This window comes from Ursus americanus, chromosome 30 (assembly GCF_024610735.1).
Source record: "Ursus americanus isolate L20-20 chromosome 30, mUrsAme1.1.p, whole genome shotgun sequence".
Lineage (NCBI taxonomy): Eukaryota > Metazoa > Chordata > Mammalia > Carnivora > Ursidae > Ursus > Ursus americanus.
In genome coordinates this window covers 18,273,121-18,300,712 of record NC_142156.1, presented here as the reverse complement: position 1 = coordinate 18,300,712, position 27,592 = coordinate 18,273,121, and the positions used below count along the sequence as shown (strand labels likewise).

The window sequence follows — 27,592 nt, the reverse complement described above, 5'->3', positions numbered from 1 at the left end:
TCTTGATTTGACTATCTCTGGAAATAAGGGTGAATTTAGAGAAAAAGTATGTTCCAATAACACAACTTTACGGATGTCCAATTCTAGTTCTGATTGTCTTTGAATGTTTGTCGTTTGCCTAAGCTAGACAACTTGCGGGAAACTTCAGAGAAATTGCCATGATAGCTCACGTATAGACAATCTTCGTGCTCGTTACTCTGTGGAGATAATAACAGGACTCCATGGGCATATGATTATTTGAACAGCAGGAAAACCGGATGGAGTCCCCCAACAACTGTATAACTCAACTATCACCTTGACCAATTCTGTGTGGCTGGGATGACAAAGTCGCTCCTTAAAAGCGGGAGTGTACCCCACTCCATGCGGTTAACTGTGGACTTGTCGAGATAATGGATGGCCCCGCTTTCCTTAGGACTGGATAGAGGACACACCTGGGGACGCCCTTATCCCCCAGACAAGACTTCTCCCACGTGCCAGCAATTCTTCCTAATTAGGACATTGTGAAGGCTAGACACCAAACAAAGAGGGTTTCGTGACGGTTTTATCCCTTGGCTGTGTTTCTCTTAGGAGCTGCCTCTGTTGATACAAAATTGCACGTAGAGGCTTTAGCCAAGCATCATACAGCGGCCACCTGCAATCAAGCCCAACACGCAGTCACCCACAAATTCAAAAGGTGGCCCTCCAAAACCAAATGGCCCTTGATATCCTGACTGCAGCTCAAGGAGGAACCTCTGCTTTATTAAAACAGAATGTTATGCATATACTCCAGATTACCACAAAATGTGACAGGGTTCGGGGCGCCTGGGTGGCTCAGTCATCAAGCGGCTGCCTTCGGCTCAGGTCATGATCCTGGGGTCCTGGGATCAAGCCCTGCATCGGGCTCCCTGCTCACATGTCCATCCTGCTTCTCCCTCTCCTGCTCCCCCTGATTGTGTTCCCTCTCTCGCTCCCTCTCTCTCTGTCAAATAAATAAATAAAATCTTCAAAAAAAAAAAATGTGACAGGGTTCTTCCTCACATCGGTGCTTTAAAGTCTCCCTCCCTCTCCTTTTTTTTTTTTTTTAAAGATTTTATTTATTTATTTGAAGAGATAGAGACAGCCAGTGAGAGAGGGAACACAAGCAGGGGGAGTGGGAGAGGAAGAAGCAGGCTCATAGCAGAGGAGCCTGATGTGGGGCTCGATCCTGTAACGCCGGGATTACGCCCTGAGCCGAAGGCAGACGCTTAACCGTTGTGCCACCCAGGCGCCCCTCTCCTTTAATGACTGGTTGAACTCCTGGACTGGGGAAGGATTTTGGTCAACTATCAGAGGTCTTTTATTCAGGCTTCCCTTTCTCAGAATAATAATAACCTTATTGCCCCTGATGTGTCTCTGCTGGGGCTGAGATTCCTTCATTGCCAGATCCTCAAGCCCACAGAAGATCCTTTCTACTCAGGGAAATTCATATGTGCAGTCTAGCTTGCATCTGGCTGCCTCTGCCTTTCATAATTCCTACATATACATGCCCCACTGACCAACGTTGACCCATAGGCAGAGACATCTCTATGCCCCTCATTCAGCAGGAAGAAGCTACTGAAGACAAGACCTCCGCCCAAATGCCAAAGATTTGTCATAGTCCATCTGCCAGGGGTGAATGTCAGGGCTGCTTTTAGGCAACAGGCTTGCGCGATGGAAACGTGGGTAAGGCACAGGGCTCCACAGCGACCACACCACTGGGCTGAATGCAAGCGGGCTCATCAGGCAACTCACCTCGAAATAGCCATAGGCCTTAACTAACCACTGGGCTACTTTCAACCCAGCACAGCTACCGGAAAAGGGGGAAATTCCATACGTTCCTATACGTCCTCACCACCACCTCACCACCACCTCATGGCGGACAGTCTCTCCCCTGCTGTCCAGCCCGCTGCCTCCTTGCAGTGTATTCAGTAAACTGCTACCTCCTTTGCTCTGCCTTGAGTGAATTCCTTCACCTCCCGCGCCACTGGCCCCCATGCAGTCAGGACGCCCCACAGAAACTGGGGGTCAGGAGACGTGACTTACCCAAGGCTGCTCAGCTAGTCGGTAACACATCACCCACCTCTGCCCGCACAAAGGCTTTCCTCCTCTCTAGCCTGTCCAGGGAGCTCCTGGGCCCGTCTGCAGGGCTCCTACCTCCCTCCTTGGCCCGCCCTGCCCCTGCCACGCCTGCCCTTCTCACAAGCCAAATGAAGAGGAACTTCTCCACAGTCTTAGTGAGTAAAAGCAGGAGGCTGGTGTTCTGCTGCTTGAAAATGGGCTCAGAGGTCATCCCCAAAGCATTTCCCAGAATATCTGAGCAACAACAGCATGGCTGGAATTAGCTAGCATGTAGACTTTGGAGAGAGTCAGGCCTGGGTTCAGTTCTCAGTTCTGTCACTTTTTAGCTGAGTCCTTGGACACCTCTCTGAGCCTCTATTTTCCAATCTGTAAAATGGGGATGATGATAGCACCTACTTCTGAGGATTGTTTGGGGATTTAACGAGTAAAGAGCACAGCACGTAACATGCTTAGTACAGTGCCTCGCACACAAGTCAGTAACCAAAAAAAATCAGAGTTTTTGTTATTATCATCTTTTTGAAACAAAAAGTGCTCTGCCTTCAGAGGTGACAACTTGGAGACAGATCACATTCCCTCAGCTAAAGATCTTTTAAGTTAAAAACTCAGTCTGGAAGCGCCTGGGTGGCTCAGTCGGTTAAGCATCCAACTCTTGATTTTGGCTCAGGTCATAATCCCAGGGCCGTGAGATTGAGCTCTGTGCTGGGCATGGAGCCTGCTTGGGATTCTCTCTCACCCTTTCCCTCTGTCCCTCCCATTCCATCCCTCTCTCTCTCCCTAAAAAAAAAGAAAAAACCTCCGTCTCTCAGGGCACCTGGCTGGCTTAGTCAGTGGAGTATGGGGCTCTTTGATCTTGGAGTTCTGGGTTTGAGCCCAATTTTGGGTGTAGAGATTACTTAAAAAAATAAAATCTTTTTAAAAAATTCAGTCTTTCTTCTAAGATATACACCAAATACACAGGTGACAAACAAAAAGTAGACAAATTGGGCTTCACCAAAATTACAACTTTTGGAGGGAAGAGTCCAAGACGGCGGAGAAGTAGGAGACCTTAGTTTCTTCTAGTCCCAGGATTTCAGCTAGATGGCTATCAAATCATTCTGAATACCTGGGAACTCAACAGAGATCTAAGAAAAGAATAGCAACAACTCTACGAATAGAAAAGCGATCACTTTCTGCAAGGTAGGAGGTGCCGAGAAGTGAATCCGAGGCGATATATGGGAGGATAGACCGCGGGCGGAGGGAACCTCCATCAGCCAACACTGGCAAGGGATAGAGCAGCGGAGCACAAAATCGGAACTTTTGGAAGTCTGCTCGGGGGAGGGACATCACTCAGGCTGCTAATCAGGGCGGAACCCTAGCTGGGAGAGCGTGGTCTCAGGATCTCGGGGGCACAAGAAGACCGGGGGTGTCTGAGTGCAGCAGAGTTCCCGGGTATCGGAGCGGGGAAGGCAGCTGCAAAGAGTGAACCCACGAGTGGACAGACCATGCCATAAACCATGACCTGCGGCACAGTCAGAACCCGTGAGACCCCCTTCTTCCCCCAGGAGGAGCAGCATGGGAGCGCACCTGGAGACCCGAAACGGGGTCATGTGGATGAGACAGAAGCGCTGAGTCACAGGCTGGGTGAGCACAGAGTGCAGACACCGGGAGACTGGAGTGATTGCTTTTCCCTGAGGGCGCACTGAGGAGTGGGGCCCCCAGCTTTCCGCTTGGGTGTGTGGGGGGGATTGGGAGGCCCCCATTGTCATTCTCATCCTCTAAAGCTGTGCACAAATCCTTCAGGGAACATGGGCCACAGAGAGCAAACCAGAGATTACTTAGCCTGCCTCCCTGGCAAGGGCGGTGCAATTCTGCCAAAGACAAAGACACTTGAGAATCAACCGAACAGGCCCTACCCCAGGAGATGAGCAAGAACGTCCCTCCGAGACCATGCTCACCAGTCAGAGAACTGCAAAACTCCAGTGCTACGGGAGTATAGCATATGGAACTCATGGGTTTTTCCCCCGTAATTCTTTAGTCTTTTGATTTTAATTTTTTTCTCTTTCCTTTTTCAACCAATTTCTTATTTTATCAATTTTTTAAATCTTTTTTAATTTTCATTTTTACAGTTATATTCTATCCCTTCATTGTATTTAATTTCATTTTTGTGCATATATATATATTTTTTTCTTTCTTTCTTTACGAATTTGGGATGCAGTTTATTCTAACAGACAAAAATACACCCAGAATCTTGTGTATTGGCTCTGTTCTCTTCATCTGTCTGATCGTATTCCCTTTCTTCTTCTTCTTCTCCTCCTCCTCCTTCTTCTTCGTTAAAGTTTTTTTAAATTTTCATCTTTACAGTTACATTCTATCCTTTCAATGTATTTAATTTTGTTTTTGTGTATATATATATTTTTTCTTTCTTAACAATTTTGAGATGTAGTTTCTTCTAACAAACTGACCAAAATACACTCAAAGATATAGTGTATCGCTCTGTTCTGTTCAACTGTCTGTTTATATGCCTCCTTTTTTCCTTCTTTTTTCGCTTTTATTTTTTGGTCTCTTTCATTTTTACAGTTACATTCTATCCTTTCAATGTATTTAATTTTATTTTTGTACATATATAAGTTTTTCTTTCTTTACAACTTTGGGATCTAGTTTTCTAACAAACAGGCCAAAATACACACAGGATCCAGGGTATTGCTCTATTCTGTTCACCTGTCTGATTATACTCTCTCTCTCTTCTTTTTGTTTTTTAATTTTTAATTTTAATTTTAATTAATTAATCAACTTATTGGTTTTGGGTGTCTTCTGATTTGTTTAGTGTCTTTTTCTCTGGGGTCATTTTTGTCATTTTAGTATTTTGTTCCCTCATTCATCTGTTCTTCTCTGGACAGAATGACAAGATGGAAAAGTCCCTGACTGCCAGGGACCTAATCAGTATGGACATAAATAAGATGTCAGAACTAGAGTTCAGAATAACAATTACAAAGATAACTAGCTGGGCTTGAAAAAAATCATAGAAGACACTAGAGAATCCCCTTCTGAAGAAATAAAAGATCTAAAATCTAATCAAGTCAAAACCAAAAAGGCTACTAATGAAATGCAATAAAAAATGGAGGCTCTAACTGCTAGGATAAATGAAGCACAGGAGAGAATTAGTGGTATAGAAGACCAAACAACAGAGAATAAAGAACCTGAGAAAAAGAGAGATAATTACTGGATCACGAGGGGAGAATTCGAGAGATAAGTAATACTCTAAAGCGAAACAATATTAGAATAATTGGGATCCCAGAAGAAGAGGAAAGGAGGGGGAGGCAGAAGGTGTATTGGAGCAAATTATAGTGGAGAACTTCCCTAATCTGGGGAAGGAAACAGGCATCCAAGTCCAGGAGGTACAGAGAACCCCTCTCAAAATCAATAAAAATGGTCAACACCCTGACATATAAGAGAGAAACTTGCAAATCTCAGAGACAAAGAGAAAATCCGAAAGCAACTCAGCACAAGAGATCTGTAACCTACAAGGGTAGAAACATTAGCCTGGGGGCTCCTGGGTGGCTCAGTCGTTAAGCGTCTGCCTTCGGCTCAGGGTGTGATCCCAGGGTCCTGGGATCGAGCCCCGCATCGGGCTCCCTGCTCTGCTGGGAGCCTGCTTCTTCCTCTCCCACCCCCCTGCTTGTGTTCCCTCTCTCACTGGCTCTGGCTCTGTCAAATAAATAAATAAAATCTTTAAAAAAAAAAAAAGAAAAGAAAAGAAAGAAACTAGCCTGGCAGCAGACCTACCCACAGAGACCTGGCTGGCCAGAAAGGACTGGCATGATATATTCAGAGTGCTAAATGAGAAAAATATGCAGCCAAGAATACTATATCCAGCTAGGGTGTCATTCAAAATAGAAGGAGAGATAAAAAGCTTCCAGGACAAACAGAAGCTAAAAGAATATGTGATCACCAAACCAGCCCTATAAGAAATATTAAAAGGGATCCTTTAAGCTAAGAGAGAGCCCAAAAGTAACACAGAATATAGGAGTAACTCCTACAGCTCAAGAATAAAAAGACAGGGGCGCCTGGTGGCCCAGTTGGTTAAGTGTCTGCCTTTGGCTCAGGTCATGATTTCAGGGTCCTGGGATTAAGCCCCATGTCGGGCTCCCTGCTCAGTGGGGAGTCTGCTTATCTCTCTCTCTCTGCCTCTGCCCCTCCCCCCACTTGTGCCCCCCCTCAAATAATTAAATAAAATTTTTAAAAAAGAATAAAAAGTAAGTAATACAGTTTAAAAATAGGCAAAGGATATGCATAGAGATTTCTCCAAAGAAGATATGCAAGTTGGCAATAAGCACATAAAAATGTCATTAGCCGTTAGGGAAATGCAAATCGAAACCACAATGAAGTGTCAATTCCAGGAGAGATGGAATGGCCTGAATCAAAATGGCAGCCAACAACTGTTGGTGAGGATGGGGGGAAAACTGCAACCCTCCTGCTTTTCTGGTAGAGATGTAAATGGCAGAGCCACTGTGGAACAGTTTGGCAGTGCCTCTAAATGTTAAAGAGAGTTATCATCTGACCCAGCAGTTCCACTCCCAGGTGTCTACCCAAGGGAAATGAGAACATACGCCCACACGAAGACTTGTACATAAACATCCATGGCAGCATTATTCACAATAGCCAAAGAGTGGAATGGATAACCACCCAGGAACTGATAGTAACAGGTAAGTAAAATGTGGTATATGTGTATGATGGAATAATGAGCCATGAAGAGGAATGACACGTGCTGCAACATGGATGAACCTTGAAGACATCATGCTCAGTGAAAGAAGGCAGACACTCAGCTGCATGTTACATGACTCCATTTTCATGAAATGTCCAGAATAGGCAAATCTACAGAGACAGAAAGCAGATTCGTGGTTGCCAGGGCAGGAGGAGGGCGGGAGAACTGAGGAGTGACAACTGAGGGTTGTGGGATTTGGGGTGGGGGGGGTGGGAATGTTCTGGAAGCAGATACAGATTGTGCAACACTGTGAATGTACTAAAAGTCACTAGTGGTAAATTTTGTTATGTGTAGTGTACCACAATAAAAGAATAAATCTTTTTTTTAAACAGATTTACTTATTTAGTCGAGAGAGAGAGAGAAGCAGCACATACGTATGAGTGGGGAGGGGCAGAGGGAGAGAATCTTCAAGAAGAGCCCCCTCTGATTGCAGGGCCCAATGCGGGGCTCGACCCCACGACCCATGAGATCATGATTGGAGCCGAAACCAAGAGTGGGACGCTCATCTGACGGAGCCACCTGGGCGCCCCCCAACAAAATAAATTGTTTTTTTAATTGAAATATCTCTTCTGAAAGTACACACCTCTCAATGAATTCTGACAAAGTGAACACACTTTGTAACAAGCATCCAGATCCAGAACATTCCCAGTACCCCAGAAACCCTCACTGTCACCCCTATAGTCACTGTCCTCTAAAACGGCTTTAAGAAATAAACCGGTCTCAGGATGCCTGGGTGGCTCAGCAGTTAAATGTCTGCCTTGGGCTGAGGTCATGATCCCAGGGTCCTGGGATTGAGTCCCACATCGGCCTCCCTGCTCAGCGGGGAGCCTGCTTCTCCCTCCGCCCCTTTCCCCTGCTCGTGATCTCCCTCTGGCTTGTGTTCCCTCTCAAATAAATGAATAAAAATCTTGGAAGGAAGGAAGGAAGGAAGGAAGGAAGGAAGGAAGGAAGGAAGGAAGGGAGGAAGGAAGAAACTGGTCTCCCCCCTTAGGGCTCCTATGAAACTCCTCTCTCTTCTTAGAGGCCACACCCCCTGGGGGTTTCTTTCTTTCTTTTTTTTTTTTTAAGATTTTATTTATTTATTTGACAGAGACAGAGAGAGAGGGAACACAAGCAAGGGGAGTGTGACAGGGAGAAGCAGGCTTCCCACCGAGTGGTGAGCCTGATGCGGGGCTCGATCCTAGGACCCTGGGATCATGACCTGAGCTGAAGGCAGATGCTCAACAGCTGAGCCACCCAGGCGCCCCCCCCTGGGGGTTTCTAGTCTGTTTTCTGGGCTCACCCATCCACTGAGGTCTCATTATGAAGGACCGAGATTTTCTCACAGTGCCACTGCCCCCTTCCACTCCCTGCTACCACAGAACACATTTTAGTTCAGTTGCAATTGGTTTCTTTGTCACTTAAATACAATTCTACAACTTCCGTTTCTTGAGGTATCATCTTGAGAGCATGGTGTAACTTTCCCCTTTGAAAGATGAAAGAATACATCTCCCAGCTTCTGTTCTCCAGGCGTCTACTTTCGTATTCTGTCTCGTAACCAAGACTCCCACTTTGATTTGTCAACAGGCTGATGACAGATGTTACCAAACCCTGCCGGATCCAGCCAATGAAACACTGGAACCCTCCCCAAATCCACACTTTCAGACGTTAGCCAAGGCCCAAACTTACAGGCAGACCTTTCTAGAACTGCTAAGTTAACTCTTTTCTGCACACTCCCTTTGCCCTCAGCCAAGGCATCTTTAAAGCAAAATATGACCAGTAGGAGCCCGTGCAGCAGGGTGAGACGAGTGTGCAGCACTGAGCTCAGTTATGCCCTGCAGCGATCTTGGACTCAGCCAGGTACAATGAAAGCCACGAATCATAAAGGTTTCTCTTAGAAAGGGAACTGGCTTCCCCTTTACGTTTCTTTCTTTACCTGAGCAGAGGCAGCAACAATTAAGCCCAACACAACTATGGCCAGTCAGTTGAAACTGATCTGAACACCTCCCAGGGCACAAGCAATGAATACCATGATATTTGGGGGACTCACACAAGAAGTACAATCCCAGGGGCCCCGCGTGGTCCCCCTGGAAACACAGAGTTTACACTGTTAGCACTGCCCCACCCCCAGCAGGCATGTACTTACCTGAATGTCTAGGTGTCAGGGCCCCTAGATGGGAATTCCCATCCTAGGGTTCTCACTGGGGTCCAAATAATTCCCTTGAGTTCTTGGCTTACGAAGGGCCACTGGAGGCCATCAGTTCCAAACTGCTTTTGCGTGTCGGTGAGTTGTGCGGATATCTGGACGTGTTCGCGGAAAGTGCAGTAGCTGGGCCACACCCTGCTGTCTGTCAGGCGGGCTCTTGGACTCGGAATCTGAATTCAAAGCCTAGAAGCTGCTTGGGAAGGCAGCAAGGGGAGTTCTCCTTCAGAAAGAAAGGAAAGCTTCCAGAACAGTTCTGTAAAACCAAGATCAGTAATGCTCTCTCCTCTCCTCGCCTGAGCCTCCCAGTACTGGAGTTTTGTTTTTCTCTGTTGTTAAAAAAATCAGTGTTGGGAGCCTGGGTGGCACAGTTGGTTGAGTGCTAACTCTTGGTTTCCACTTGGGTCACGATCTTGGGGTCCTAGGATTGAGCCCCGCGTCAGACTCTGCACTTGGCATGGAGTCTGCTTGAGATTCTCTCTCCCTCTCCCTCTGCCCGTCCTGCTCACGCTCTCTCTCTCTTAGTAATAAATAAATAAATCTTTTAAAAAATCAGTATGTCCCATTCAGCAATTAAAACTTTAATTCTTTTTCAGTCACCCCCTACTCTCACCCAGACCTTTGTCTGGAAGGGTTCGACACAAGAAGGACAAAGCATTTTCATAGGAAAAAAAAATTTTTATGCAACTTATGCGGAAAGACTCATTAGATTCAGGAAATAGGGCAAAATTCTGCTTGTCAAAAATGTTCAAAATGGGTTTATATAACTCTCTACCCCTTTCACCCTGAGCATGGATCTAGTGAGCCCCCTAGAAAAGATAATGTCTTTCGGGGAGACAGCTGCATTTAGCAGACGGCCCCATTAAGGTGCATGTACCAAGAGAAAGTGAGGAAGGAGGAGTCAGACAATCAGTCCATTAATGGAAATTGCAGCTAAAGGAAAATTCAAATACAACAACCCACAGCCATGAGATGTCCCCCATCTGTCAGGAGTGGGTGGGAGGGGCTGTGCCCCTCATGACATGCCCTCACCCAACCTGCTGCTTTGGCCCAGGAATCACAGTTAGGAATCTAATGAGTCTGCACCAGAAATAGCCAATCAGCAGCTGGGTTTTAACTTTTGCCATCAGAAAGCAAACTTTTCATGGCGGAAATCTGCAACAACCAGAGGGTCCAGCAGCATCTGTGGTGTTTTCAGTGTCTGCTCCACAGAGGGGTGTCCCAAATCTGCCCAGCTCATGGAGTACAGTGATTTCACCTGATTTTAGCTCCACACAGATTGTAACGGGGTTGAAATGGCAGGTGTCAGCTTGGAGGCGGAGCCAGGCGAAGGGGATCTGTGAATTCAGGATTCCAAAAGTCAGTGGCAAAAAAGGTAACTATGTAAGATGATGGATACATTCATTAGCTTGATTGTGGCAAACACTTCACAATGTATATACATATATCAAAAGATCACATTGTATACCTTAATTATAGGCAATTTTTGTTAGGCTATTTTTATTTGTCAGTTTCACCTCCATAAAGCTGAGGGGGGAAGGCTTCTGCAGCAGGCAAGCCGGACAGCTTTCCTAACCCTTTCTGTCGTGTTGGTCTTAGAGCCTGAGTGGATGTCCTCAAAAATATGCCTGTCAGACAGGCAATTTCACAAGAGCTTATTAGCAACCAAAAAACCTGCTTTTTCAAGTCTCCAAAGTGTATCTCCACTTAGAGATTCTCTTTCTCAGTTGTCTTCCCCTCCCCCAGAAGATCCAAAAGGCAAAATTCATAGTAAGACTCATTAGTTACAGAAGATTGTTTTCTATACTCAAAAGATTTCAAATTCCAAGCTGCCCACATGGCAAAATGCAAGAAAGTTACATCCCAGTGACTTGTGTGTGTGTGTGTGTGTGTGTGTGTGTGTGTGTGTGTGTGTGTCTCTAATTGGGACGATCCCTCTGGCATTTATGAAATTATAGGCACATGACATTTTACATCCATTTTAACCACACATCTAATAAATATAACAGCTATGAAATATAAAGGCATTTAAAAACTTCCTTCTCCTTTAACTTCATTGCAAATTTACTTAACCTCCTAGCACTAAGTTCAGCCTTTATGGGGAGGGGGGCAGCAGCAGCTGGAGCACCCCCCGCACACATTTTCTTTCCCCTCTGATTTATCTAAACCCTTGCCCCAGCTCTGAGAACTGATTTAACGTTTTCCCTCCCACTTGGAGGAGAGAATAATATAAACTTTCGACATTTTTGATCCAACAAAAGCCCACCACTGGAAATGTCTGGGCTCTTTCTCCTCTCGCCTCGAGGACAGAGCAAAAACCAAAGGCATCACCCCCACTGAGATCCCCCCATTGTTTTATTTTTTAATTTTTATTTAAGATTTATTTATTTATTTGAGAGAGAGAACACGAGCCAGGGGAGCAGCAGAGGGAGAACGAGAATCTCAAGCAGATTCCCTGCTGAGCATGGAGCCCCATGAGATCTCACAACCCTGAGATCATGACCTGAGTTGAAACCGAGTCAGACGCTGAACTGACTGCGACTGCGACTGCGCCACCCAGGTGCCCCCCCCAATGCCTCATTTTAGCCAGCACAGCCAAAAGAGGCCAAGGGATCCAGCTCAACTCTCGTGGGGTACCATCTACTGAGTGTCGAATCCCAGCGGTAATTTTTACTTCTCACAACATCTTCAGCTGCGGCTTACGGGTAGCGTCACAGACGCCCAGGCACCAAAGGTTGGCTGACCATTCTGGGAGGCCATGCAGCCCCCACCCCCACCCCGATGACCCCTGGGCAGCTTCCGAGTGCTCAGCAAGGGCTTCAGAAAGAAGGTGAGGGCCAGGGCCGCCTTGGTCATGGTCACAAAGGAAGAAGATAACCAGTACTTATACGGCTAGGAATCTCATATGCATCTCTTTGAAAGGTTCCCTTCATCCTTCCTTTCCCCCAGACAATGCCTGTACCGTACTTCAGTGAGTCAGGATCCATCGAACTAATCCTATTGCTGCCAGCACGGTGTTAGGAGTTCCCGATCCCACCCCCGGGTGTGCCAGGAAGACTCCCAGGACCCAGCATCTGGTCGTACTCCTGCCTAAGATCTATTACAGCTGAAGGACACAGAGCAAAATCAGCCCACGGAAAAGGCACATGGCTGAGGTTCAGAGGAAAGCAGCTACAAGATGCCAAGGGTCTTCTCCCAGTGGGGTCACTTAGGATACACTAATCTCCTCCAGCAAGCGGTTGTGGAATGTCGTCTACAAAGGAACCTCGCCTGAGCCTCAGGCCCCTGGGTTTTTACTGGGGGCTGGTCCCACAGGCACCTGCCGCAGAGTACGCACCCAAATCCCAGACTCCCGGAAGGAAAGCACGTGCCTGGTACAAACAGTTTACACCAAAGGAACCACTCTTGTCATTTCTGGGGACAGTGGGGACCTTCCCAAAATCCAAGCTTCTCAGTGCCAGCTAAGGCGCAACCTTGCGAGCAGGCCTTTCTGTGAACAGCAGCCTCAAGCCTGCGGTGTTCACTCCTTTCTGAGAGTCAGGGCGCAGGGGAGGACGGGTCATAAGGGCCCAACTGAAGAGAGGGAGCCATGAACAAGGTCTCTGGAACCCAGCTCCTAGCTCAGGTAGGACAGAAGGCGGCGACTCAGGAGCAAAGAGCAGAGATAGCCATACTCAGCCACTGCGGACACGTTATCCTACCACGCTCAGCCTGAGAAGGAGAATCTAGGAAGAAACACGGGGGCTCCAGAGACTGGGCCCTGCAAGTTCTTCCTCCCCAGTTTCTGCCTGCAGCTGGAAGAGGCACCCAGGAGTGTATCCAGAGTGTGCTGCGATCCGCAGTGTTTCTGGAAGCAAAGTCCAGGGGGTAGGACGGAGCCACAAGCCCTGGTCAGCTGAGCAGACACTTGCCTTCAGCACTCTGAGGCTGCTGATAACTGGCTCCCTTGCTGCGGTAAACATTGACTATGTGCCTAGGACACCAGCCAGGCCATGCTCCAGGAGTGGGAGTTTGAGCTGGCCACTGTGAAACAAGGGGACAGGATGTTCCTTTTTACCTGGGAGGCTGAGAGGGCTGCACCGAGTTCTTCTCCCCCGTGGAAGCTTCTGGCCTATGAGCTCCACTCTGGAGTCTCCATGCCAGTTGTCTTTCTTTTTTTTTTTTTTTTTTCAAGATTTTATTTATTTATTTGACAGAGAGATAGCCAGCGAGAGAGGGAACACAAGCAGGGGGAGTGGGAGAGGAAGAAGCAGGCTCCCAGCAGAGGAGCCTGATGCAGGGCTCAATCCCAGAACACCGGGATCACGCCCTGAGCTGAAGGCAGACTCTTAACGACTGAGCCATCCAGGCGCCCCTCCATGCCAGTTTTCTCAATTGGAAACCTAGACCCACGGGGCTGAGGTGGACATTGAGGGCAGGCTGGCAAGGCACCCCCAGGAGGGGCAGAATAAGGAGGTGGGACCACCTGGCCAGCCTCCAGACTTGCCCAGAAAACAGAAGAGAAAAGCTGGGAGAAGTCGTCTGGCCTGGTGGAATGAGATCCAACTTCAGAAGCAAATAGGCCAGAGTTTGGGTCTCTCTTCCTCCCAGCTCTGCAAACCTGCAGACCTGTTCGCTTCTCCAGGGCTTCGGTTTCCCCATCTGCCGGTGGGAATATCCACATCTTCGATGTGCATAGAAGGCAGTGCAGTAATTAGAAGGGTGGTCTTGGAGTCAGAATAACCCAGTTCACTTTCCAGCTCTACTATGCCTTTTGCTAACTGCACGGCCTGGGAAAGTTCCCGAACTGTCCTGGGCCCCACCTCCAGGGTTGCTGGCTAAAGCTGGCCTGTGGCAGAGCTTAGCTGAACCTCAGACTCAGGGCTGGGGAGGGCCTACAGGGCTCCCTGAGGAAGAAGGCAACTTGAGAGCGGCTCGGGGGCCTGGCAGGGTTCGCTGAGGAAGGCGAGAAGGCAGCTGGGCGGGGGGCTCTTCCCTGGCACAAGCCCCTCTCTGCTCCCTGGTGGGGAGGGATAGGCATAGGAGGGAAGAAAGAAAGAAAGAAGAGAGTGGCCTCAGGCACTTTCTTGCTGTTTGTTACTTTTTCTCATCTGAAATATGGCAATGTTGGGCTGAACGATCCTTGAAATCATTACTAGACACACTGATCTGTTTTTCTGTATTAAAAAAAAGGGCTGGTGCAGGACATTTTGGGAACCCAGGTGATGCAAGAGGGCAGGGGGTCATAACACAGTCATGGGCCAAGACTGTAAGCATCAGAGACTGGAAAAAGTTTCCAGGCAATGACGATAGTCGAAAAGTCAGTTCCCTGGAAAGAGGGCAAGATGGCTCAACCACAGAGTTTCTGGGGATTGGGGTAGAGCAAGTGGCAAGGGGTTGTCCTGGAACCCTCAGGTGAATGCCATGGCTGGCCAGCAGTCAGTCAACATTCCATCTTTTAGGAATGTGAGACCTGAGGACTGGGGTGTGGGGTTGCTGGGAGAGCCCTGGCATTCCTCCTAGAGCCATCTGCTCTCCCTTCCCACCACCCTGCAGATACTGACAACCTGGGGCAGGGGGCAGGGCTGTAACCTCTTTCCCATTACTTAGGCTGTGACAACCCCAAGGCCCCCTGTTCTCCATCAGTTGCCCAAAGTCCTAAAGAGACATAATCATAACCAACATTAACAGAGACCTTTCCTGTGTGCCGGGCTCTACTCCAAAGACTTATGCTTCAGCTCACTTAATCCCAACCATACTATTATTGCTTCCATTTTACACATGGGGAGACAGGCTCAGAGAGGTTCCGTGACTTTCTCCAGTCACACAGTATGTAGCAGGTCCAGGATTCAAACCCCCATACCCATGCCTCTAACCACTGTGGAGTATGACCCTTTTACCAAATTATAAACCACATGCAAACAGGGCTTCGAGACCAGTCCCTAATCCCCCTCAAATTCTCCCTAAATGAGAATTCTGCGGCCACCATTGCCCTCAGTCTGGCCTTGACTTCTGAACTTTGGATTCGGGAGGGTAGAGATTATAGTCATAACCCAGGGTCCTGGAGTGTGCCCTTGGCTCTTTGCCTTGGCCCTGCCCCACTGGCTAGCGGCCCTGGGGAGTCATCCCCCTTCTCTAGGCCTGACAACATCACCTTGTCCACTGAGGCTGCAGCCAGATCAGAGGCTCCCAAGCCTAGGAGCTTCCAGGGTGGGATCAGCTCCCGCCCCTAGGAAGGCCAGGAGGCCAGGGGCGGGATCTGCTGGTGTTAAATACTTCTGTCCAGCACTCCACCGGCCTCTCGTCCCAGTCTCAGAGCAGGAAGTCTGACCGAGATCAACCATGGTAAGTGCCTGCCTGGGGGCACGGCAGCCTCCCCAGGGATGATCTGCAGTGAGGCTTCCAGAAGCGCCTTGTGTCTGAGCTTCCAAGCCTTACTGTCTGTCCTTTTCTTTCTCCTTAGACGACTTACAGTGACAAAGGAAAAAAGGTAAGCAGGAGGGGAAACGTGGGGTCAGGGCCCCGGGAGACTGGGGTGTCAGCAAAGAGCAGAAAACGAACTCCAGTGGGTATGTAACGTCCTGGATGCACACTCAGGTTCACCTCTGCTCGGCGCCCACCCCCCAGCCCCCTGAGACTTGAGCTGGACTCAACCTGGCTCTCCAAAGAAAAACTTCACCTCTTCCTAAATTCCTGCTAATCTCTTCATCCCATCTAGGAGTTCTTTCTAGATTTTTTTTTTATGTGTAATCTCTATCCACAATGTGGGGCTCAAACTCACAACCCCGAAATCAAGAGTCACATGGTCTACTGACTGAGCCAGCCAGGTGATCCTGGAAGTTCCTTCTAAGGTCTAACTTAAATCTGTGTTGCTGTAGCAGACAGCAGTTCCCCTCTGTGAAATCTCAGAGGGGGCTTTCCAATCCCAAATACCCAGGAGCTCGATTTCTCCATGAGAAACCTCTTTCGAGGCTTGGCAAGGCTGCAGGGTATTTGGTTTCTCAGTTTTGGAATTAAGGCTGGGACAAGGAAAGTGGTTAGGGGACACCTCTCCAGCCACAGTTTTCTAGACCCGCTTCCAGACACTTAGCCCCTCCCCTTCTCCCCTCCTGCAGCCTGAGAGAGGCCGATTCCTCCATTTCCACTCCGTGACCTTCTGGGTTGGCAACGCCAAGCAGGTAAAAGCTGGGGCCAGGTGTTAGAGTGGGCAGAGGGCGGGTCCCCAGCTGGGCCTGTGATTGGCCGCTGTGTGGGGATCAGGGCCAGAAATACAGACACTCTTTAGATCCTAATTATGCAATCAGGGCCTCAGACCCCAGCAGGAAACTTATCTGACGTCAGAATGGGCCAGGGAGCCACCTTTCTTCCCAGGACGGACTCTGTACCCGGGGCAACAGGGCAGACAGGCTGACGGGGACTGGAGGCTTCAGCCGGGGCGGGGGAGGGGGGATCCCCCAGGCTGGCCCTCAGGAACCTGGTTCCAACTCTGTGATTCAGGCTGCATCATTCTACTGCAACAAGATGGGCTTTGAACCACTAGCCTACAAGGGCCTGGAGACGGGTTCCCGGGAGGTAGTCAGCCATGTGATCAAGCAAGGCAAGGTGAGTCCGTACCCCAGGACCCCACTTGCCCAGGAGGCCAGCCTCTCTGCCCTTGCTGGTCTCTGAGCCTCCTAAGGGCTCTGGTGCCTCTGGGTGAAGTAGGCCGGGAGGCCCTTTCTCCAGGCCCACCTGGTTCTCCCCAGGATGTCTGGTGAGGCTAAAGGAGCATGAGCTGAGAACCCCTACTGGCTCCTCCTTTGGCACCTTTGCATAACAGACCACAGGGACCTTAGTTTCATCTTCTTCTCGGCCTGGCCTAACGCTGCCCTCACAGATGTTGGGAGAAGTTGACAGAGGCCTCAGATATCAGACCTGAAAGCCTGACCAGTGCCCCGATCCCTGGGAATCCTGGCGCTCTCTTCCATGGGGGTCCTGAGCAACAGCTCATCTCAGAGGGGAAACTGAGGCAGAGCCAAGGAGTCATTCCTGGCTGGGAGGGGTGATCTGAGCCTACTGCCCCACTGGGGTGTCTCACAGGTGGGCGGGGAGGCAGGGAGGGGTGCACTTCCACATGCCGGTCCGAGCCGCCAGCTACACCTCCTCTCCCCTCTGTGCCTTAGATTGTGTTTGTCTTCTCATCTGCCCTCAACCCCTGGAACAAAGGTGAGGAGGCCCAGGGGTTCAGGATGAAAGGGAGCGAAGACACGGTAGTGGGGGTGGGCTCAGGGACAAGGGAGTGGGTCTGGTTCAGCGAGGGTCCCCCAGCCTAGGAGATGGAGTCCCGAGGCTGACTGTAGAGGTGAGGGAGCCATGCCTCCAGCGCCATGACCTCCCCTACCGGTCACAGAGATGGGCGACCACCTGGTGAAACATGGCGACGGAGTGAAGGACATCGCGTTTGAGGTGGAAGATTGTGACTACATCGTGCAGGTGAGCCCGCACCTGGGCTGCCCTCTGTCTGCCACAGGGAGCCCTGTCGGTCAGGCTGGAGGACCCGCCGTGTTGGAGTGACAAGCCCAGACACTGGTGTGACGCACACCCACGTTCCAGGGATGCCCTGGCCCTTGTGAGCTGTGTGCCCTCTTGCTGAGCCTGTTTCCACATCTGTAAAATGGGGACAACCACAGGACCTACCTCACTGAGTATGACACAGAGGCCATGAGATCATTACCACTTCTTGAGCACGACTCTGAACCAAACACTGTATTCAAGAAGCAGCTTAGAAGCCAGAGGCAGACTGCCCAGGTCTGAATATTACTCTCTGTGAGACTTTGGGCCAGTGACTTCACTTCTCTGTGCCTATAGATCTTGTCACCTATAGAACAGAGACAAGAACAGTACCTTTCCTGTAACGCTGCTATGAGGAAGGAGTTTGGTCAATGCTTCATCAATGCCTGACATGTGAAAGGCATAGCCATGCAGTGAGGTTTCGCTACGTAAATGCATGAGCCGTGCATGTAAGCCCTGCAGAGGGTCTGACACTCAGCAGGTGCTCAGCAGTACCAGCTCGGACTCTTCTTATCCCACTGCCTGGTTTACAGATGGGGAAGCTGAGGACTGGAGACGGGGAAGGGCCAGAGTGAGTTAGTAGAGGTGCGACACACCCCCACCCCCACCTGGTTTGTCTCTCATAGCCCCAACTCTGGGCCTGGGCCTCAGTTTCCCTATCTGCCGAACAGGCACAAAGCATGGGTGTCAGGGGCAACAGCGGAAGCTGGCTGTTGTTCTTGCCTGGGGCTGGGAAAGCTGGAGGAGCCTGTGGCTGGACGAGGCGGGGAGCAGTCCAGGAGAGGCAGGACCATAGGCAGCCAGCCAGGGCTCCAGGAGGGCCCAGCACTTACTGCCTCCCTGACCCATCTTCTCTGCAGAAAGCCCGGGAACAGGGCGCCAAAATCGTGCGCGAGCCCTGGATAGAGCAAGATAAGTTTGGGAAGGTGAAACTGGCCATGTTGCAGACGGTGAGTTTGCTTCAGTGCCCCTATGCCTCCTGCTGTCAGCTCCCCTGAGATGCCAGGATCCCCCACACCCATCCCCACCCCGACTTCTCATGCCATCCCACCCTGGTGCCTCGACGCAGACATTCTCCCTCCAGTCTGACTGCCTGTAATGCTTGGCTGGTGTGCAGAGGCTGGCGGGAGCCACCAGTCCCCCCTTGGTGCTTCCCTTCCTCCTCTGTGGATGGGGGTTGGGGGGTGGTAATGACAGCACAGGGATGTAAACTGAGGACAGGGGCTTTGAAGAAGGGGGCAGGTGGGGTCTGGGGAAGCCCCACCCTGCTCTAGCGGTGCGACTTTGGGCAAAACACCACCTCTCTTGGACTCCATTTAAATGAGCAAGGACCGCAGCTGGACCATCTGTGTGGCCTGCAACATGCTACTTAACTGTTTCTTCAACTATGACCCTATCCAGGGTCACTGCAAGGCTCAAATGAGATCATTCACGCACACCATTTAGAACAACAGTGCCTGGCATATCACAGACACCCAGCAAAGATTCCCAAGTCTGTGTCATTGTCATACAGAGAAGATCATAGGTGCCACATCCTCAAGGTTAAATACAACTTAGAGATTGTTAAGATGATTGAAAAAAACCCTTTTTAAAAAGACCTTATTTTATTTTTTAAAGATTTTATTTACTTACTTATTTATTTATTTATTTATTTATTTATTTATTGGGGGGGAGGGGCAGAGGGAGAGGCAGAGAGAGAATCTCAAGCACACTCTGCACTGAGCACGGAGCCCAACATGGGGCTTGATCCCACGACCCTGAGATCATGACCTGAACCAAAATCAAGAGCCAGTTGCTTAACCAACTGGACCACCCAGGCGCCCCTTAAGTTTTTATTTTTGAGTAATCTTTACACCCAGCATGGGGCTTGAACTCACAACCCTGAGATCAAGGGTCTCACACCCACCGGTGGAGCCAGCCAGGCGCCCCAGAACCCATTGATATGATTTGAGCCCATGCCCTCATCATTCTCACTTAGTACATTTTTATTGAGCACCTACAATGAGCCAGGCTGTGCCCCAGATGCTGAGGATCCCATAATGAGCAAAACAGGGTCCCCGCCCTCACAGAGATTCTGGTCCCGCGGGGACAGGCAGACTGTCAAAGCCCCGAACAAATGACAGATTGCAGTTCAGTTCAGAGAGGGAAAGTGACTTGCCCAAGACCACATACAGCGTTAGGGTCAGACCCGGGTTGGAACTGTGTGGGCACCATGAGACGTGGCCTAGTCTCGGCAGGGATGGAATCTCGGGGGCCAAGCTGGGCTGTTTTCCACCAATAGTATGGAGACACCACACACACCCTGGTGGAAAAGATGAACTATACCGGCCGGTTCTTGCCTGGATTCGAGGCCCCAGCATCTGTGGACCCCCTACTTTCCAAGCTGTGAGTGCCCCTTGGGCTGGGGAGAAAGTCCTGAGGGGGGGGTTGTGGAGAGCAATGCCCTGACACTCCACGCAGACTGGGCATCTCTGAGATGCTCTGGGAGGCTGCTGGGGAACTCCTGAGGGTCCCCAAGGGTGGCCTGAAGAGGCAGCACAGAAGCTAAGCCCCTAGGCTCTGGAACCAACTGCCTGGGCTTGAACCCCAGTTCCGTCATTTTTTTTTTCTTAAGATTTTACTTATTTATTTGAGAGACAGAGAGAGAGAGAGGGAATGAGCCAGGGGGAGGGGCCGAGAGAGGGAGAAGCAGACTCTTCGCTGAGCAGGGAGCCCGATGCAGGGCTCGATCCCACGACCCCGGGATCAGGACCTGAGGTGAAGGCAGATGCATAACCAACTGAGCCCCCCAGGCGCCCTATGGCTCTGTCATTTTCTGGCTATTTAACCTCCGTAGTTACTTTATTTCTCTCTGCCTCAGTTTCCCACCTGTAAAATGGGGCTAGCAATAGCATGCAAGTCAACTCCAGCAAGGTGCCTCTAATACTCGCTATGTCACAGTGAGCTGTTACTGTGGGGAGGGGGAGATTTAGGAAGTAGCCCTGTCCTCACCCCCTAACGGCTTCCTCCCCCCCCCACCCCCGCCCCAGGCCTAGCTGCAGTCTCGAGATTATCGACCACATTGTGGGAAACCAGCCTGATCAGGAGATGGTGTCTGCCTCTGAGTGGTGAGTCCGTGGCCCAACCCCTCGCTGCAGAGGAGACAGGCCCGCTCCCCAGTTCTTTTCCTGGGACACCAGAGTGGGAAATAGAGCACAATGGTGAGGGAGCTTAGCCTGATGTCCCTGAGTCATCTGTTCCCTGCAGACCAGAGTCTTTAGGCTCAAAGGGACCCACGAGTCCTCCCTCTGAGGACCCTTGGGGAAGCTTGCCACAGAGGGTGTCACAGTCCAGGGAGACCTGGAGGAAGTCTGTCGCTGCCCCAAACAGAGCCCTTGTGCAAATGAGAGGCCAGTGCCCTTCTCGAAGCACTTCTCTCTGCCGGACCCTTGCCATACCACACAGGTCTTGTTATAAGACACTTCACGTCCACCTGGAGGAAAATTGTCAGACTCTAGGTACAGGTGTACAATGGGTATGATGTGAATGGTGGTTGCTTTCTGGAGCCTGCTCAGGGAACAAATTCTGGAAGGTGGAAGGAGGGGCAAAGAACCAGTTCCTGGCAGTTCCCTACGGCCACCCCACAGGTACCTGAAGAATCTGCAGTTCCACCGCTTCTGGTCTGTGGACGACACGCAGGTGCACACGGAATACAGCTCTCTGCGCTCCATCGTGGTGGCCAATTACGAGGAGTCTATCAAGATGCCCATTAACGAGCCGGCTCTGGGGAAGAAGAAGTCCCAGATCCAGGTGAGGCCTTCCCTGGACTCCAGGGGCCTGGCTGGGGAAGAAGAAGGCAGGGAAGGGCTCTGAAGGCTCTTGCGGGGCAGGAATGTGCGGACAGGAGCTAATGACCATGTTTGCCTTCCCCCCCCCAACAGGAATATGTGGACTACAATGGGGGCGCCGGGGTCCAGCACATTGCTCTCAAGACCCAAGACATCATCACAGCGGTGAGAAGCTCATTCCTGCTCCTAATTCACCTCTCATCTAGCTCCAGAGCCGATCTCTGCAAAATGGGGGGTGGAGGAGTGGTAGTGGCGATCCTAGGCCCCCTTCACCAGCGCAGATGGCTGACCCGGCTCTCTTACTGGTTCCTGCCACTCCAGCACAGGCACATTCCCACCCCAGAGAGTTCCCTTTCTCTGCAGAGAGAAACACTGCTGGCTTTAAAACTAGCAGGTGCCAAAGTAAGAGGAAGCCTGGATTCTAGTCCTAGTTCTGCAAGTGACTTGCTGTGTGTCCCCGGGGGAGTCAAACCCCTCCCTGGGCTTCAGCTGCCTCACCTTGAAAATGAGGATATTAGGCTACAAGATTGATTAGGTCCTTTGAGCCAAGTTAAATGTGCTGAGTCAGTGGAACCAGCCTATTCCTAAGGGGGCAGTATATCAGAGTGGAAACGAGCCTGGCTGTGCCACTCCATCCTGGCCTAACCAAGAATTCACATTGCATGATCTTGGCCCTTTTATCCACTCATTCACCCTCTCAGTAGATGTGTATTGAGCACCTACTATGTGCCGAGCACCCTTTTAGGTACTTGGGATACATGAGCCAACAATAATCTCTGCTCTAATGAACGCAGAAAACAAAACAAGGAAAATACATGTGTTAGATGGTGTGAGTGCTCTGGAGGAAAACCAAGCAGGGCAATGGGAGAGGGAGGGTGAAGGACACTGCACATTTAAACAGGACGGTTGCAAAAGGCCACATTGAGAAGCAGACATCTGAGAACGCAGAGTTGGAAGGAGGGAAGCATGTGGACATCTGGGAAAAGTGCCCCAAGCAGAAGCGACAGGAAGGGCAGGGGAAGGCTGAAGGCACAGCAAGGACATTAGTGTGGCTGGAACAGAATGAGCAAGGGAGAAAGCGTCGCAGATGAGGTCAGAAGGTGGGAGTGAGGGCAGATGGTAAGGGCTTTGAATGGAACTGTGAGACAAGACAGCACCGTGGTGTAAGCAGAGGAGTGATGTGATTTGACTTGTATTTTTAAGTAAAATCACTCTAGCTTCTGTGCTGAGAATAGATACTTAATCTCTCGATGCCTCAGTTTCCCCAGCTATGAAATGAGGATAATAACTGTCCAGATACCTCAGAAAATGACTGCACGGACATAATGAGGCAATACACGGCAAGTGCTTGAGACAGGCGCATAACGAGCATTCCGTAAATGTTAGCGATTGCTGTTCTTCTAACCAGGCCCACAAGGGCAAGGGGTGGAAGGGCATGAGGTCCTGGGGTGCATCCTGTCAGGCAGGGGCGACGAGGATAGGGACTCTGCCTTCTCCTGGCTAGGGGTGTTGAGCATGGAGAGACAAGGAGACTGACCTTGACCCTTCCCTGAGACAGATTCGGCACTTGAGAGAGAGAGGCCTGGAGTTCTTGGCTGTTCCATCAACGTACTACAAACAGCTGCGGGAAAAGCTCAAGTCGGCCAAGATCCGAGTGAAGGAGAGCATTGATGTCCTGGAGGTGAGACCAATGCAGGATCCTTGAGTTTGAGCTGGGGAGAATGAGCCCTGAGTTTCATCTCGCCTCACAAATGCTATCTAAGCCTCTACCCTGCATTAGGCACTGTGACATAGAAGGAAAAAGGAAGGCCCCTGTGATCACGGGACTTGCAGGCTGGTGGGGAGACGGATGACAGGCAAATAAATAATAACACAAACACCATTGGAAAGAAAGTTGGTGCTGTGCAGAAAGTTAAACAGGCAATGACAGAGTGATCTGGGGCTACTTCACCGGAGGTGATCTGGGAGGGCCTCTCTGAGGAGGTGACTTTTCAGTGAACTCTGAACAATAAGCGGGAGATGGCTGTGTGAAGGGCTAGGGGAAGGACAGTCCTGGTGGAGGGAAGAGCAAGCACAAAGGTCGTGAGTCAGGAGCAAGCTCCAAGTGTCCGAGGAACAGAAAGAAGGCAAGAATGGATGAAAGCAGTGTTTGAGGACTGGCCTAGGTCACTGAGGTAGGCAGAGGCTGATTCCTCTTACAGGCTCTTTAGGTGTTTGGATTTTGTTCTTCTGTGGCCAGACACCACTGGAGGGTTTGGTTGGTTTTGTTTGGTTTGGTTTTGGGGTGTTTTGTTTTTAACAGCTTTATCGATATAAAAGTCACATAACATATAAGGCACTCTTTTAAATTCAGGGCACCTGGGTGGCTCAGTCAGTTGAATGTCTGCCTTCCATTCTGGTCATGATCCTGGGGTCCTGAGATGGGATGAGCCCCATGTCAGGCTCCCTGCTCAGCTGCTCAGCGGGGCTCCCTGCTCAGCGGGGAGTCTGCTTCTCCCTCTCCCTCTGCCCCTCCCCCCACTCCTTCTCTCTCTCACTCTCTCAAATAAATAAAATCTTTTAAAAATTAAAAAAAAATAAAGTGCACAATTCAGTGGTTTTTAGCTATTCACTATGTTGTGCAGCTATCATCAAAATGAATTTTAGAACATTTTCATCACCCTAAAAAGAAACCTCACACTCCTCATCACCTCCCAGTCCCTCCATTCCCCCCGCTCCCCACAGTCCTAGGCAAGCATTCATCTGTCTTTCGTCTCTATAGATTTGCCTATTCTGAACATGTCATATAAATGGGATCATGCACTACGGGAGCTTTAGTGTCTGGCTTCTCTCACTGAGCACCAAGTTTGCAAGGCTCGTCCAGGCTGTAGCAGGTGTCGCGCTTCCTTCCTCTCTATGGCTGAATCGTAGTCCATTGTGTGGGTATATCACATTTTTCTTATCTATTCATCAGGTGATGGACACTGGGTTGTGTCCACTTTACGGCTATTACTGTGAGTAATACTGCTGTAATCATTCGTGTACAAGTTTTTGTGTGGACCTATGTTTTTAATTCTCTTGGGTTTATACCTAGGAGTGGAACTGCCAGGTTATAGGTAACCCTACGTTTAACTTTTTGAGGAATCACCAGTTTTCCCCAGGGACTGCTACCGTTTTACATTCCACCAGCAACATAGGAGGGTTCTGATTTCTACTGGAAGATTTTAAACAGAATGACATGATCTGATTTTTAAAAGATCCCTTGGGGTGTCTGTAGGGAGGATGGATTGTAAGGAGGCAAGGGGGAAGCAGGGGGACCTGTGCAGAGGCCGCTGGGGTGATCCAGGACAGCCTTGATGGTGGCTTACAAACGGACTGTGGCGCGCAGGTGTAACAGGAAAATTTAGGGATCTATTTGGAGGTGTGTGGAACTGCGGGAGAATAGGGTCTTTTTCTGGCTCTCGGGTGCAGGAGCTCTCACGGACTTTCTAAAGACTCCACCGTGCCAGGTTGGAGTGTGGGCCAGCCGCCCCTCTAACCCAGCCTCCTGTCTACTACCTAGGAGCTGAAAATCCTGGTAGACTACGACGAGAAAGGCTACCTATTGCAGATCTTCACCAAGCCCATGCAGGATCGGCCCACGCTCTTCCTGGAAGTCATCCAGCGCCACAATCACCAGGTACCAGCTATCCCCAACAAGACCCCGAGGCCAGGCAGGGTAGCACGGTTGGCTTTCTCTAGGCCCGCAGCTCACCTTCTTCTCTCTCCCGCTCCAGGGTTTTGGAGCCGGCAACTTCAACTCACTGTTCAAGGCTTTCGAGGAGGAGCAGGACCTGAGGGGCAATCTCACCAACTTGGAGACCAACGGGGTCCTGCGGGGCATGTAGGCCGGGCGGGCGCAGCTGTCCCACCGAGGCCCCGCCCACACGCTGGCGTACGGTGGGCCACGCCCCCAGCCCTGGAACACGCCCACCCTACAGACCCTGAACTGCCAGCCCTCCTTACTGGCCACTCCCTTTAGACCCCGCCCACCAGCCCGGTGCACCCAGGCGCTGACCACGCCCCCCTCGGTTGGGCCGCTCCCTGCTCCCGCCCTCCGGAATAAAGCGGACCCGGCTCCTGTGAGGGGTTGTTGGTGTTTGCGCCGGGCTGGGACAGTGACGCCCTTTGGCCTGCAGAGGGAGCTCAGAGCCGCAGTACTGCAGGAGGCGTCCGCGTTCTGGCTTGGGAGCCCTGCGGAAGCCCAGGAGGCGCGGGGTGCAAGCGTTTTGCTAAGTGGGACCGCGTGGGTCAGGGAGAATTCTGGAACCAAGGGGTGCAGAGGGCTGACACGCTAGAGGGGAAGACAGTGTCATTTCGCAGAGTGTTATGAAGATAAAGCGGTGATGATAAGATTGTGTAAAGGTAAAACTGGGAGGGATGCTAATTTCGGTCGAGAGAAAGCCCCTCTGGAGAGACATTTGGGAACCAGCCACGGAAAAACCTGGGGAAAGAACATACCCAGGAAGGGTAGTAGGCCTTGAGGTGAAAGCGCGCTTGACAGCATCCCGTCTGATGGCTTTATGATGGATGTCTAAAGATGAGCTCTCCCCAATTTGCTGCCCTGCGCCCAAACTTCTGGACTTCGGAGAGGAGAAGGTGTTAGCCAAGGGACCTCGGGGCACATGCCTGCTCAGCAACCTAGGGACATGGTTCCTGGCCTCAGAAGTAGAGCAGGTGGGGGGTCGGGGCTCTGAGCCCCTCAGCTTCTGCCCTTGGGTTTTAAAAACTGGAGAAAGGAATTGGGGGCAAATTGGGTCTCTTCTGCTTCTGATACCAGCCCTTCCTGTGGGTGAGTCAGATCAGAACCGGGAGCAGGCGGATCTGAGCATAAGGAAAAAATCTAAGTTGGAACAATAGGGGAACTGGGGGATTCTCCCACCACCACCACCCATTATAGAAGTCAGGGCTTCTGGAATCATGAACTTCAGAAATGAAAAGAACAGTAGTGAGAAGCCAGAGGAACAATGAAAACCCCAGTTAAAAATGCCCTCCCTCCATTTTTCCATGGCTTATGCAAAGCAGAGAAATTCTGTATTGCAAAAGGTTCCAAACTGGTGGCTCATGGGCCAAATCTGGCTCACAGATGTATTTTATTTAGTCTGTATAGTCTTAAACAAATTTGAGTCATCATTTCAGAAAGTTGGGATATTTCACATACAAATTCTAGGATTCCGGTTCTTCTTGGAACAATCAGGCAGTTCTGGGCTTGTCTTCCTATGCAGTAACAATCATCTGGTGCCAAGTGGTGGGAGCCTCCTTAGATGGGACATGGGCAGAGCAGGTTCTCATTAGCTGAGCACAGACTAGGGAGCAAGATTGCCTGGGTTCACACCCCAGATCAGCTACTTGCTAGCTGTGTGACCTTGGGCAAGCTACTTGACGTCTCAGTGCCTCGATTTTCCTTATCTGGTAAATGGGGATGGTAACAACACCTACCTCCTGCTGCACGTTTAATAGCACATGTCTAGAACCGTGGCTGGTGCAGCGCCAGTGCTCTGTGTTTGCTCTTGTTATTTTGGGAGAGGGGTCTGGGTGAGGGGTCTTGCCGGAGTCTGACTGGCACTTCCTCCTCCCCACCCCACCCATCTGGTCTACATGCAGATGGCCCAAATTAAGGCTCCCTTTTTGGCCCCCACAGCAGGACCAGAGAAGACAGGATTTGTCCTATGGGACTGAGGGGGCAGAGGGAGAGGTAGATAGATTTGAAGAATAAGGGAGAAGGAGAACAGTCTAATTTGGTAGTGGAGGGAAAAGGAGAAGTTCGGGGTTTCTGGGGTTTGAATTTAGATAACCAGCCACAGCAGTGGTGGGTGGAGGGGAGGAATAGAAGTGCCATTGACCAAGGTAGAAATTACGGCAGGAGGAGAGGGTTCAAGAGGGAAGATGAAGGAAACTCAAATTTGGACATGTTTCCTTGGGCGAGAGGCCCTGGGTTGTCCTCATGCTGCCCTGCAAGGCCCCACAGCATCTGCCTCCCCTTCTCCCCTACTTGGGACCTCTCAGACCTCATTTCCTTTACTCCCCTCTCCCTCATTCAGCTGCAGCCACACCGACCTCCTCCTTGCTGGTCCTCAAATACACCAGGTGGCTTTAGCCTCAGGACCTTTGCACTCACGGTTCCTTCTGCTTTCAATACCCTCCTTCCAGGTGTCCACGGGGCTGACTCCCTGATCTCCTTGCAGTTTTGTTCACATGTGGGCTAAGCAGACTTCCCTG

At 50.4% G+C, this 27,592-nt stretch overlaps 2 protein-coding genes across 3 annotated transcripts in view; one reads left to right on the top strand and one right to left on the bottom strand.

Annotated features, from left to right (window-relative positions):
* PSMD9 (proteasome 26S subunit, non-ATPase 9) overlaps positions 1-10,893 on the bottom strand; it is a 47,619-nt gene extending 36,726 nt beyond the window's left edge. For both annotated transcript variants that reach the window (XM_045777597.2, XM_087857389.1), the window contains exon 1: positions 8,943-10,893. The gene's annotated coding sequence lies outside the window, so the exon portion shown is untranslated. The remainder of the gene's footprint in view (positions 1-8,942) is intronic.
* Positions 10,894-15,148: 4,255 nt separating this feature from the next.
* On the top strand, positions 15,149-25,459 carry HPD (4-hydroxyphenylpyruvate dioxygenase). The gene is made up of 14 exons (XM_045777585.2): positions 15,149-15,323; positions 15,442-15,468; positions 16,094-16,156; positions 16,476-16,580; positions 17,141-17,183; positions 17,368-17,450; positions 18,389-18,478; positions 19,810-19,913; positions 20,558-20,635; positions 21,155-21,317; positions 21,449-21,520; positions 22,914-23,036; positions 24,897-25,013; positions 25,111-25,459. The coding sequence occupies exons 1-14, from the start codon at positions 15,321-15,323 to the stop codon at positions 25,219-25,221; spliced, it is 1,182 nt and encodes a 393-aa protein (XP_045633541.1). The 5' UTR covers positions 15,149-15,320; the 3' UTR covers positions 25,222-25,459.
* Positions 25,460-27,592: the final 2,133 nt, after the last annotated feature.